The sequence below is a fragment of the Manduca sexta genome, chromosome 26, assembly GCF_014839805.1.
Source record: "Manduca sexta isolate Smith_Timp_Sample1 chromosome 26, JHU_Msex_v1.0, whole genome shotgun sequence".
Taxonomy (NCBI): Eukaryota; Metazoa; Arthropoda; class Insecta; order Lepidoptera; family Sphingidae; genus Manduca; species Manduca sexta.
In genome coordinates this window covers 12,234,576-12,249,002 of record NC_051140.1, presented here as the reverse complement: position 1 = coordinate 12,249,002, position 14,427 = coordinate 12,234,576, and the positions used below count along the sequence as shown (strand labels likewise).

Below are 14,427 nucleotides of genomic sequence, written 5' to 3'. Positions count from 1 at the left end.
GAAACAGACATTCGAATTAATTTCATTTCAGTATGTAAAGCTATTGTCCGTCCTTAAAGCACGCACTTTTTAGTGCGTTTCTGTACGCCCCTTGCACATCTTCGGTTGATCCCCAGGATGGACGGCATTTATGCCAAATCTCACACTCCTCCGTGCACATAATGTACTTACTTAAAGTATTGATACATGGATAATAGTAATATGATGGATATTCATATCCATATATAGTTCATCCGTATATAGTTTCATACATAGGCTGTTACTGAATGAGAGAAGCAGCAATCGCCATAATTATAAAGCGGTAACTGTTTATAGTAATACCTATAATACCAGCCTTATCTATACTGTTATATATAAAGCTGAAGAGTTTGTTTATTCGTTTTTTTAGCGCGCTAATCTCAGGAACTACTGGTTCGAATTGGAAAATTCTTTTAGTGTTGGATAGCCCTTTGTTCTTGGAAAGCTATAAGCTATATATCATCACGCTATGACCAAAGGGAGCGGAGCAGTAATAAAAAATGTTGCAAAAACGGGGAAAATTTATTACTTTTGAGAGCTTCCGTTGGGTGCGCTGCATAAAAGGTTAAATTTATGCAACAATTTTGTATGACAGGGTAGTTCCCCTAAAAAAAAATTTATAAATCTATACTTTTATATAAAGCTGAAGAGATTGTTTATTTGTTTTTTTAACGCGCTAGTCTCAGGAACTACCGGTACTAATTGAAAAATTATTTTAGTGTTGGATAGCCTATATATTGAAGAACGCTATAGGATATATAGCATCACGCTATGACCAATGGGAGCGGAACAGTAATGATAAATGTTGCAACAACGTGGATTTTTTTTTTAGAGAATTTGTTATGCATAAACGTTTAAAGTTATGCAACAATTAGGTATGACGGGTTTTAATTCTCTTAAAAAATTCAAGAAAATATATTATTAAACATAGACCCCAGACACATTTGTCTGCCTGACTGAACGCGGTAAACTCAAAAACTACCCAACGGATTTCTATAAATTTTGGTATGGAGATAGTTTGAGACTCTGAAAAGGACATTGACAACATTCTATCCCGGGAAAGTATATAGCGTGACTTTCATAACTGAAAACTTTAGCCCGGAAAAACTTCATCACGCGGGCGGAGCCGCGGGCAAAAGCTAGTATTATATATTGCCCACTTCTAGGTACGGGCCTGCCATACTACTGAGAGGGCTTAGGCCCTAGTCTATCACACTGGTCTAGTGCGGTTTGGCGACGTTCCTCCGTTATGCTGGATGTTTACGTGATGTAGACATCAAATCGTGGAATTATCAGGGCCCTTATTCTGTATGATAGTGTAAACGCGTAACGCGGCCGTGTCATGTTATCTTCGAGAAATGTGTGTGGAATGGTATTCTGTAAGCCAAATTTCTATAGTACTAAACATGATGGGTTGTGTTACGCGCTTGTTACGCACTGTCAAAATAACGTGCGGGATAGAGAATAAGACCCCTGGAGTTCCATCGCTCGTTTAATGGCCACTGCTATAGAAATATTTAAAAATAGTAAATTAAAACGTCCATTCCGTGAAACTGGTCGATGAAATGTTTCCAAATCATCAAATATAGGTATCTTTAGAATAACATTTCTTTTATTTTTACTATGTCAAACCAGATTACCTTCACTCGTACCATTTCTATTATAATATAAAAGACGCTCAAATATACATAGTTTGTCATGGAATATAAGTGAGATATTTATTTCGTAGAGTCATTCATCTATATTCCTTCATAGAGGAAACATTTCATCCGAAAATGAAGTTGGTGAGTTTCATATTATAATGGTTTATTAATAGTGCAACTGATTTCAGTGTTTAGCAGCGAAGGTATTTCCTTAATAATTTATATTACTACAAATCGAAACAATTATGCCATTAATCGTACAAATATGTAGTTAACTGTTGGTAATTGCTTTCATTGTTATGTATACATAATCAAGCATAATGTTATTAATATACTCATAATATTATTAATCTTTTTACATTCTTGTAATTATCTAAAATATTCTTTAGCAACATCGGTATTAAATGCTAGATTTATTTTATTTTAGACCTCAAGATAAATTGACTATATTACTACGTGACTGTTATACATCGTAAAAATAGTCATCATATTAAGCAACGTCATATTTTCTGATTTTAAAATAACTTACTAAGTAGTGCCTAGAAACCATACCATCAGTAAACTACAGTAATCTCTTTCAAATTTATTTGTGGCGAGAGTAGCCTTTAATAAATGTAATCAATATTTTTTTCTTGTAAGATCATAGTGTGCTGTTTTACTTCAATCTTCAATTTAACTGTGAGCCGATTGACATTAATTGATTTAGTAATAATCACACAACGCCATGCCACGCTATTTTGTTGCTAAGTGATGTTCTCAGTGTTTATATTAACGATATTTGCATAAAAAAACTATTTTGTTTTTATATAGATATTACGCTTTCGTCGTCCTCTTACCATAATAATGATATTAATACGTCAGTTGGCGCGACATGCACCTTTCGTTTATGATACGCTATATTAAATAGAACAATACATAACCATATGGAATATGTAGAATATAACTAATGCTCGAAGGAACACTAACTCCCAAAATACAAGTTAAACTAGTTCAGGAACCAGGAGATCTGTAGTGCTTATCATTTTGTGTCCATTCTGTGTGGTGCCGTTCGATTATATTTTTCTGAAATAAACTATTTATTATTATAACATATACTTATCTAAACAATACATATTAATGGTTTCAGGTGGCGTTATTATTATTTTGCTTAGTGGCGACGGTGTTGACATCACCAATTCCAGGCCAATATTCTGACTCCGAAAATGTGCAAGTACTGAAGTATGAAAATGAATACATCGCACCTGGAAAACACCGCTACAGGTAAAAGATATTACGAAAATTCCAGTTGAAATTATTTCTCACGGATCCAATGGCGCATTTGTGTAATTAATGATTCGTTTAAATTTTAAGACGTTCAGGACAATCTTTGAAGCCACTGATCTGATTCTGAAGAATCTATCTCCAATAAGAAGATATATTTTCGCTGATAGCTAGTATATTTTTTGTCTCGCAAATAAAATTTTATCCCATAAACTCTAGTGTACCCTACATTCCAGTCTGCACATCATATATTGCAGAAAAGATTTAACTTAGTTCACGGTCTTATAAAAAATAAACATTATTTAAGATTTAACATATGTACGTGTAAAACCGACTGCCATACTGAAGTCTCGGGTTTGATTCCCGGGTCGGGCTAAATTATATTATTGTTTTCTACGCAGTATCAGCCATAAGTTTAGGATTTATACCCAATTAGGCCATAGGCTCGCCCCCATAACATCATGGGACCACTTATGCGCCGTTGCGCCACTGCCTACCCCTTCGGGGATAAACGGCATGAGTTTATGTATATAATAACTTAAATCTATCCGTCTACGACATGGCTATTGACGCACCAATTAGAAACTACTTGTATGAATCGTGACAATCGAATATTCCAGAATGTTTATCAGTACACATTTTTAAACATAGTTCGACTCGTTATTATGCAATATTATGGAGATCGGTTAACTAAGAATAAATAATTTTGTATAAGGCTTTGACATTGCGGAATCGGTTCCATTATATGAACTATTGTTATAACATGTTTGGATGGATTCCTGAACCTCAAATGTTATTCATCTTTATATAGATGGATCAACATTCTTCTGTACGCAATCAACTTTTATTTTGAGTAAATGAATTAGGATATACAAGCAAATGCATGTGTTGCAATGTTTATTCTAAAACTAGCTTTTGCTTGAGACTTCACCCGCGTAAAGTGTTAAACTTGGGATATGTAGTAGAGTAACAACGCCCTTAGAATTTATAAACTGAATAGTTTATTTACTATTAGCAGAGTTTACACTACATCGTATGTATAACAATAACACAATTTTTGTTCTCGTTATTTTCCATCGCTATAGAAACTACAATGACATTTACAATATCAGCCAGCTAAATTGATATAATATATATAAAACCTTCAACATAGAGGAGTTTGCCGAGATAAAAATCCTGTAATATATTATCACCGGGATAAAAAGTAGCCTTAACTTTCCAGAGTCTTAAACTATCTCCATACAAAATTTCATAAAAATCCGTTTAGTAGATTTTGAAAAGATCGATAAAATACATACAGACAGAAAATAGGAATTTGTTTTATAATATGTATAGATGTTGTATAAAAGCAGTGTATAGTTTAAGAAATTTGCCGTTTTTTCGATTTTTTATTATCGGACACATATTGGCAAAGAATAATTGATCCATCCATATTATTTGCTACACACAGCTCGCTACTCCGTCAAAATGAAATACCTTTCTCATAAAAACCCCATTGTATACTTGTTTGGAGTAGATATTTCTTGTATATTAATCCCGAATATAGTTTATCGGTATACCAAATCTCATCTAAATCTGTTTGTAGTTTTTTCCTTTACATTAAATAATTGTTAAAGTCAGATATCTACTCAATAACTGAAAAAAGGCTATAAGTATTAACTTATCAATTATATAGAAAGCGAATAAAAAAATTATGTGATCCCATAACCAGGAAAAATGGTTTATATATAATATTATGTACTTAGTACCAATATTTAACTTACACATGATGAACCACAGCAAAAATACTAGTTTTCAAATATAAAATTATTTCGAAACCGAAATATAATTTCACATAACAGGTATGTACCGAATACCAATTTTGGAGTCACTTATCATTAAACATTAAACGTTCAAAAACTCAAAAAAATGTAATATCAACCATCATTCGAATACATACTTATTTTTTTAAATTGTAATTTGCGGGACAGTTGGCCAGTTTATGGAATTAATTTTTCACTTAATGTTTCATTTCACCTTTTTACTTCAATTTCTCTGAGGGCTGACGCTAGCCTTTGGTAATTTGGGTTCAAAAATAAAATATTGTTCTATTACTTTTTATTTCTTACAACTGCATGGGCTTACACCCAAATGACACCAATGTAATGAGATATTTACTCTCCATAAACACTCACAATATTAGAAATGTCATGGATGCTCTGCTGGTCTTAAATGAAACGAATATAAAGAGAACTGGATCTCCGGCAGTCTCACCGTACGAATCTTAATAGCAAGCCGTCATTTAACGTAGAATTCTTGTGCCAAAATAGCACTACCGTAGACAAATAGGCCCATTGAAGCAATTTTTTAACTATAAAACATTTAAAGTCAGATAATAAATAATTAATAGTAAAAAATACATCGTTATACGACCAGAATTCGACGAGCGTCTTTGACCTGCCTAAATCCCGTAGCTTATCCTACATACCAAAATTGAAAATGCATAATCTTGAAAATCTGAAGTTACCAAAAGGAGTCGCGCCGATATTCTCTTAAATTAATGCTAATTAAATTTCATTTTGACCTTTCAGTTTTGGGCAATCTGATGGAACACAGCAGGAGCAAGAAGGAGAATTAAAGAACGCAGGCACTGAAGACGAAATCTATGTAGTAAGAGGCAGCTTCTCGTGGGTGGGACCTGACGGAGTGAAGTACACAGTGCACTACGTAGCTGATGAAAACGGTTACCAGCCAGAACTGAAAAAAGAGGGCAGATCAATCCTACCTGCTGTATCTAGAGCCTCTAGTCTAGAAACACCGATCGGAAAAAGGCCTGGATCAGACTTGTTTCCTATATTGACGTCTGTTTTAGGATAAATGAAACATAACAGTTGTTACCACCTAACCTAATTATTTATAGTATTGCTCACGACTCCGTCTGTGTAAATTACTTTATCTGATGTAGAAGTCCGACTAAATACCTACTTTTCCAGGACATAAAGTAGCAAATCCAAGATGTAACCAATCTGTCTACCAAATTCCTTCTAAATCTATTGAGCAGTTTCTGACTTCTTCATTCTTTTGTATGAAACGGTTAAATATTATCAGTAATTTTTCGGAATTTGCCAATAAATTATGTGCATTCCATTTTTTTTTATCAACCATTATAATTCATAAGTTTTTTTCTAGACAATTATGTTGAAAATATAGATTTTCTTGTTTATGATCCTGTTTAAAGCATAATGTTTTATAAATACTAAGAATATAAATAAAATTGTCTAAAATAAATTACTTATTAACTTTTTTATTTTTTTGTCATTACAATAATTATTAAGTTATAATATTGCATTTTAATTGATGAAAATAGAAGCAATTTCTCTTTTGCAAATTTTCCATATTTAATATATTTTTGCAAGAAGTAACACCGTAATTAGCTGATATTGGTCACGTGGCTGGATGCTACGACAACTGTTTACACTAAAGACATTTTAATACAACATATTCACTAGCATCACTAGCATTTTAAGCACCAAGCGCGTGAAAAAGTTTTACCGGGATCGATATTTTGCCGACACAAAAAGTAGCCAATAGCACTCACGGGTCATGTAGATTCCTATTAATGAAAAAAATATTTGAATTCAGTTTAGCGGTTCCTGAGATAAGCGCGTTCAAATAACCAAATTCTTCTGCTTTATATATTGATAGAGACAAGATATTAAAAGACCCCCACATTAGTTACCATAGCGACTGTAAAAATCGTTAATTAGTCGAGTTAAAGTTTAGTCCATTGAAATGTTACATTTTTTAGGCCTTACCTTGCGTTTTTTAGAGGACGCAATTTTATTTTTTTGAAGTGTATGGGGGTTCAATCAAAGCTAAAACCAAGTTTGTGGGGTTGCCACCCTTGTCCCACGGCCGCCATCTTGAAAATAGGGGTTGAAATGGTTTTTACGATGTATCTCTTAAACTATTTATCTGACAAAAAAAATGTATAAACATTTTTGTTGCAAATTAAATTCTCTACAACTTTAGTCTAGTAACTTTTGTCGTAGAACTATAAATAAAAAGTTATAAGCGAAAATGTTAAGAAATTCAATTTTAAGCAATGTACATTGAAACGTCATCAGAACGTGTGTTTATAAGGTTCATAATACTTTTTTGTACTCTCATTAATACCCAAATACCCAAGGGACCATTAGGGAACGAAAGAACATCTGCCTGCTATTATTATTATTATTTCTAACCTCTCTTATTGTAAGAATAGCTGATAATATTGTGTTGAAGTTGTCGTTCAACTTAAAAGACTTTTAAAAGTTAATATAAAAATAAGTAGTTTTCACTAAAGTTAAAATCGTGTCTAAAATCATTCGAAATCGTCTTCACAATTAAAAACAGAATAAAATACATCCGCAAGTACAGAAATATGTAGCACAACTAAAAGATATAAGTTGAAAGACAACTTCAACACAATATTATCAGCTATTCTTACAATAAGAGAGGTTAGAAATAATAATAATAATAGCAGGCAGATGTTCTTTTGTTCCCTAATGGTCCCTTGGGTATTTGCGTATTAATGAGAGTACAAAAAAAGTATTATGAACCTTATAAACACACGTTCTGATGACGTTGCAATGGACATTGCTTAACATGGAATTTCTTAACATTTTCGCTTATAACTTTTTATTTATAGTTCTACGACAAAAGTTACTAGACCAAAGTTGTAGAGAATTTAATTTGCAACAAAAAATGTTTATACATTTTTTTTGTCAGATAAATAGTTTAAGAGATACATCGTAAAAACCATTTCAACCCGTATTTTCAAGATGGCGGCCGTGGGACAAGGGCGGCGATCCCACAAACTTGGTTTTAGCTTTAGACTGACCCCCCCCCCCCCCCCCTACACTTCAAAAAAATAAAATTGCGTCCTCTAAAAAACGCAACCCCAAATGTAACTTTTCAATGGACTAGTTGTCAATTGAGTCATATTTTACATACAGTCAAAATATGCAGATGTTCCATTATCCCTGAGGAGGTGGAGGCCATGAAGGCCTCTCTACGGCAAGCCGCCGTGGAGGAGTGGCGTCTCAGGCTGGAGGCCCCGCCAGCGGGGCTCCGGACTGTCGCGACAGTGCGTTCTGTCTTTGCGGTGTGGCAACATTTCGCCTGACGCAGGTACTCACCGGGCATGGCTGCTTCGGTGAGTATCTGTGTCATATAGTAGGGGTAGAGGAGTCTGCCGTGTGTCACCATTGTGACAACTGCCCGCGCGATACGGCCCAACATACGTTGGAGTCTTGCCCAGCCTGGGACGAGGAGCGCAGCGCTCTCGTTTCAGTCGTCAGAGGAGATCTCTCGCTGCCGGCTGTGATCGCTTCCGTGGTCAGCAGCCGGGAGGCCTGGCGTGCGGTGGCCCACTTCTGCGAGGTGGTCCTCTCGCAAAAGGAGAGTGCCGAGAGGGATCGGGAGAGAGAGGATCCCTCCCGTCGTCAGAGGAGACGTAGGAGGCGCCGGGTGGACGACTGACCAGCGTCTCCCGCCCTGTGGATTGGGGGCGTTTGGAGAATTTCACCACGGTATCCCCTGCCTGTCGTAAAAGGCGACTAATAGGGGCCACGATGGGAGTCGTCGGCGGGCAGCAGGGGGCTGTCCGCCCTAGTGCATTTTTGTGCGTCTTTGCACAATTTTCGGCTGACCCCCGTGATGGATGGCAGTGTGCAGTTGGCCTCATGCTGCCGTAGACGCCGAGGGCGTCCTTCGGTGCGCGGGGGCTCCTGAGCCCCTCCCCCCATAGAAGTCGGGCCGCACTAGGCGGCACCGCGCCCCACGAAGGCTGGGTGGTAGTAATAAGGGACTTTCTCCGCGAAACAAAAAAAATAAAGGCGGCACCGCGCAGGGGCGGTTGTGGAAGTAGACTTAGACATTTCCGTCAGAGGAAGCTCGCAGTCGTCCCTAATGGCCGAAGAGGGCCACCGCGGAGTTTTAGTTGGTATGCCGTGCGTTGTATATAGGTTAGGGACTCGGCCCGGCGGTCGCCTGAAGGTCGACATCAAATCCGGGCGGCGCAATACCGGGTCGTAAGGCACGGTGACCCCAACATAACCGATCAGTCGCCCCCCACGAAGGCTGAGCGGTAGTCATAAGACACTTTCTCGGCGAAAACAAAAAAAAAAAAAAAGATGTTCCATTATGAAACTGGTTGTACCTAAAATATGCGACTGAAAACAGATTTAACGTGGTGATTTTAGAAAGGTTTTAATTTTTTTATAGTTTAACCAGTTTGATATTTTTATCCAACTTAAAAAGGGAGTTATAAATTCGATTCGTAATGTCGTCGTACGTTTATAATATTAATAAAACTGCAAAATATTTGCATATAATAGTCTAGTAGAGCTTCTAAATAAATATAAAAAAGTCATAGCTATGTAATATGTATGTATTTATGTTTTTCCAGACATATCTCCGAAACTGGTAATCGGATTGTGATCATTGACCTTTAATCTCCTCAATTTAGAGAACAGTAAAGATTTCATTAAAATATAGAACAACTGTGTGTTAAACGCTCTTTTTACAGTAAACATTATATTAGCAAAATAATTACAGAATACAATTTTAGACATTCTTTTGACAACGTCCAGCCAGAGAGAATAAAAATAGAATAGTCGCCGCGTGACATATCTTCTCTTCTGCCAGCCTGCCCGCGCAGCCGAATACTTCCGGAAACGCCCGATGTCATCGGCTAGGATAGCGGCGCGTAACATGTGTTTTAGTTTTGACGATTTTTGTTTAATATATACGCTTGTTATTGATTATTTGTTTTATGTTAACATATTCTATTTGAGGTAAATTAAACACATATCCATTCATTTTTTTCTTCTACTTTACCATTATTACTTATTTCACTACTAAATAGAGTATGAATATGTGTAGGTACAAATATTATGTCACTATTGCGAAGTAAAATCTATATGACGTTTTAGTTGTCATTGTACTTATTCTCTCTCAGAACAATAACAAGGATAGAAGGATATAGACAACGTTCTAGTGACGTCATTCACCGCTGTATTACTGCCGCTTTATGACGGTACCGCTGTTCTAGGAAACCAGAGCTATATTTGAGTGTAAACCATCTTTCACAGCAAGAAATTTAATTGTATTGCGATTCCTTCTGACACTGACGTAATTAGATTTGGTTTGCGCGTTGACAAGTTGTAACATTTGACATTAATTTGCTTTTTAATTCGGCATCAGAGAGGTGAACGCGGTGGACGACAAGCCGATCTTAGCAACATAATATTATCTCGTTCTTTTCAACGGTTTTGGCCTATTTGAAAAAATAGGATAAGTATATGCGAATTATTTACACTCCTTCTATGCATGTTATTGTTGTGAATATTCTTTATTTAGAGCACTTTAACACTGCATGTTTTTAAAAAAGTTTGGTTACACGATGATGGATGTTTTAGCGCTGCAGCGATCTTTAGCTCTAACTCCAGATTTCGAACAAATACTTTATATTATGGACGTTCGTGTCTATTAGTAGAATATACGTCAATAGTTATAGTGCAAATATTAGTAATTATTACAAACAAGCAAAGTATCTTTAAAACCATAATTGTTTTAAAAATGGAAACGTCTGTTACGAACATGCTGAGTTTAAAATAAATAAACTTCCCATATCAATTATAAATACGTCCTTCTAAGCCGTAACGAAAAAGTTCCATCAACAGCTGAAAAATTGCTTTTATGTGAATTTATCTTTTATGTAAAACTCACCACAAAACTTCTTTCAACTCATATAAAAAAAAAAGAAAAAACAAATAAATATAGTTTTTTGGTGCTGGCATTTTTACACATAAAACAATTGTAATAGGCTGATGATCTACATTATAGATATTGGAGAAGAACTGACGTGGGGGTCTTTATTAGAGAAGCAGAAACTAAAACAATAGTTTTAGAATTTTTGTCTATCGGTATTTTTGTATACGCATCACGCAAAAACTACTGCATGGAATTGAATGCAGTTTTTATCGATGTATTGTTAAAAGTTTAACTCGTAGCTTTTCAACTTGGGAGGGGGGACGTCCCTCTAGAGACGCATGTAAAGGAGGGCGTTAATTTAGATTATGTAAATCAATTTCTATCCTTCGGGACCCGCACTTTTATCTGGATGAAAGGTAACTTATGTTCCCACTTTATTTTGGTTTTGTGGAGAAAATACCTTATTACTACCGCCCAGCCTTCGTGGGGGGCGAGCGATTATGTTGAGCCGTCTGGATTTGATGTTGACCTTCGGGCGTCCGCCAAGCCGACCGGACCGACTGCTGAGGGGTAATCATCTCTCATCAGTCGACATTCTATTGGACTCCATTCGACTTATGATGAGGTGCAGTATCGTTACTTTTCCGACCACGTTTAAAAATATAATATTAAATATTCTATGCAAAAGTTTCTGGTATTTGACAAAACGTGTTTCTTGTACACTGTCTAGGTTTTAACGATGCCATAAAAAGAAAATTATGTTCGCAAATCAAGATACCTTAAGGTTAAAGTTCGTATTAAAAAAAAACACGTATCCTTTTGTCATTTTATACTAGGTGTTTAGTATTTCAAATTAATAAATTTAATGTTGTGATGCATAAAGCGCAACATAAAGGCCATATTTATACAAAGACACTCGTTCACATCAAACTTGTTATTCACTTATGGCTTTACTTTAATAGGTGTAAATACATTTGGTTAATTGATTCGCCTTTAATAATTTAAATATTTTTTTAGATAGTTGGTTAAAAATTAAATGTTGTTAGTTTTTCTTGCGTCTAAGGATGAGGTCATAATTATATAAATGCCGGTTGCAGACCAAAGACTAGGCTAAGTTTGTTTAGCTCAACTTGGCTGAGAAAATTATACATAGTACACGGTTTAATTTATATAGTTTACGGTCTGTACAGAAGTATGAAAAATACCTTACCTACACAAGTTAAGCTAAACTAACTTAAGATGAGCAGAGTCGCGTCACAATTTTATCGAAAGTAATAAAACGCGTTGTTTTTTGCATGGCGACGAACAGTGAACTCTATAATTTATAAAAAAAAAAAACAATTAAAAAGAAGCATACAATCTTTCCGAATGATGACCTAATGAACCAAAGATCGAATGAATTATGCACTTCGTTTCGATTACTATTTAACATTGTTTTCGACAGATGGCATTACATGTTTCATTTGATGTTACAAAAATCAATTTCAACATCCCCAATACATCACATGAAACCATGATATAACATAACTTTATAACTTAACAAGTCCCATAACCCCAATAAATTGATAATGCTGTATCACACACACCAAGTGCCTTTGTTAGAACATTAGCTGGCACTTGGTCAGAAGGCATATATTTAATATCTATTAGATTATAACTCACAGCTTCTTTTAAAAAATTATAACGAATATCAATATGCTTACTTCTCCTATGTAAAATATTATTAACAACAAAATTTTGTGCACTCTGTCTATCATTGTATAAGGTAACAGGTTGTACATCTTGATTAGTAATTTCTGACAGCAAAAGTCTCAAATACATTAACTCTTTACAAGCCTCTGCCATTGACATGAATTCAGCTACCATGCTGGAAAGAGCAACAGTCCTCTGCTTTCTACTTTTCCAAGATATAACACTACCCGACATGATAAAACAATAGCCTGTATATGATTTTCTATCTATACTATTTGCCCAGTCAGCATCAACAAATCCTGACAACTCAGATTTTCCTTTTACATACTTTATACAGTAATTTTTATGAATATATAATAATAATATGAATGAATACAATAATTTTGAATGCGTTTAGCATAATTCCAGTGAGTGCTAGTATGACAGGTATTATATTGGCTTAAGAAACTAACGCTATAGCCTATATCCGGCCTAGTCAAAACAGACAAATACATAAGGTTACCTATTCATTGTTGATAAGGTACATTACCTTCATACACATAGTCATTTTTATCAATATTTAGTTTAGATTCCATAGATGTATTAGCCTCTTTACAATTTACCATGTTGTATTTAATTAACAACTGGTCTATATATTGTTCCTGATCTAAAGTACAAGCATTATTATTATTATTATCAAACTTTACTCTCATTCCCAAGCATTGTTTAACTTGCCCAAGATCTTTTATATTAAACTTGGAACTTAGTATGGATGTTAAATTATCTGTTTCTAATTTACTATTTGAATACACAAAGAAATCGTCTACACACAGTGCTATAATAATCTTATCATCATCATAAAATTTTGTAAATACACATGGTTCAATGTAACTTCTATTAAAACCTAATTCAGTTAAACATTTATCAACTTTTTCGTACCATAATCTAGATGACTGTTTTAAACCATACACTGCTTTGTTTAATTTAACAATTTTGCCATTATTTTTATTATCTGAGCCAACGTCTGGATGAACCATATAAATTTCTTCTTTCAAAACACCGTTTAAAAAAGCAATATAATCTTGTCCTGGTTTTTGGGTGAAACCCTTTGCCACTAAACGAGCATGATAACGTACACTGTTGTCACTATCTAACTTTCTTTTGTATACCCATTTACACTGCACTAATGTCTTGCCTGGAGATACTTGACTCACCGCTGTCCAAGCATCATTCTCCTCAAATGCCTTAAGCTCTTCTTCCATAGCATCTTAAAGTTAGTAGTTTAAGAAAAATAGATATTATACGTGAAATTTATATTAATTGTAATTGCCATAAATATGTTATAAGCTTCAATATAGTGCTAACCGACGAATGTTATACAATGTTAATAACTTCAGCGGCGTTTTTATTATTGCAAATTATTTTAACCCCTCTTCAGCTAAAGCAATAAAGGCGCTGTATGCCCATGTCATTTTATGAAGTTCGTCGTCTGAACATAATGCATTCAGCGATATCGCCATTTTCAGCGATAAGTATCTACTCATAGGTATTTTGATCCAGGGATGTTATGGATATGAAATTTCGGATATGGATATCGGAATAAAATTATATCGGTTTCGGATACGGTTAAGGATATGTAATTATTCCGGATTATCCGTTAGTTTCAGATAGTTTCGGGTACGGATATTAGATTAAAGTAAAATAAAAATATTATGTAATACAGTAGGGCGACGATTACTAACTATCCTTCGTCGTCATCGTCGATTATAATTAATAATTATCGATGAACTAATTTGGGGACATGGGTGTTCGGAAAACCTCTATGTTTTAATTTGAGATGAAGTTTCAGTCAAGTAGTGCCACCTCCTTCCTCTGCGTGAAAAGGTTTTATCACACTACATTTTGCAAAATTACCTTTAACTATTAAAAAATTACCAAATTAAAGTACATACTTTGGACGCATTTTGTCTTTATAAATCAATTTAATACGTAACACACCACTATTCCTTCACTATATTGAATGAGTACCTACTCCTAAATAAAAAATTTTAACAAAAATTTAAACCGCCTTCAAAAACACTAAAAACCAAAAAATAAT

At 34.9% G+C, this 14,427-nt stretch overlaps 1 protein-coding gene across 1 annotated transcript; it reads left to right on the top strand.

The window, feature by feature from the left end:
* The first annotated feature begins 1,701 nt into the window (after positions 1 to 1,701).
* On the top strand, positions 1,702 to 6,195 carry LOC115455490 (endocuticle structural glycoprotein SgAbd-5). The gene is made up of 3 exons (XM_037443523.1): positions 1,702 to 1,802; positions 2,788 to 2,921; positions 5,492 to 6,195. The coding sequence occupies exons 1-3, from the start codon at positions 1,794 to 1,796 to the stop codon at positions 5,775 to 5,777; spliced, it is 429 nt and encodes a 142-aa protein (XP_037299420.1). The 5' UTR covers positions 1,702 to 1,793; the 3' UTR covers positions 5,778 to 6,195.
* The last annotated feature ends 8,232 nt before the right edge of the window (positions 6,196 to 14,427 follow it).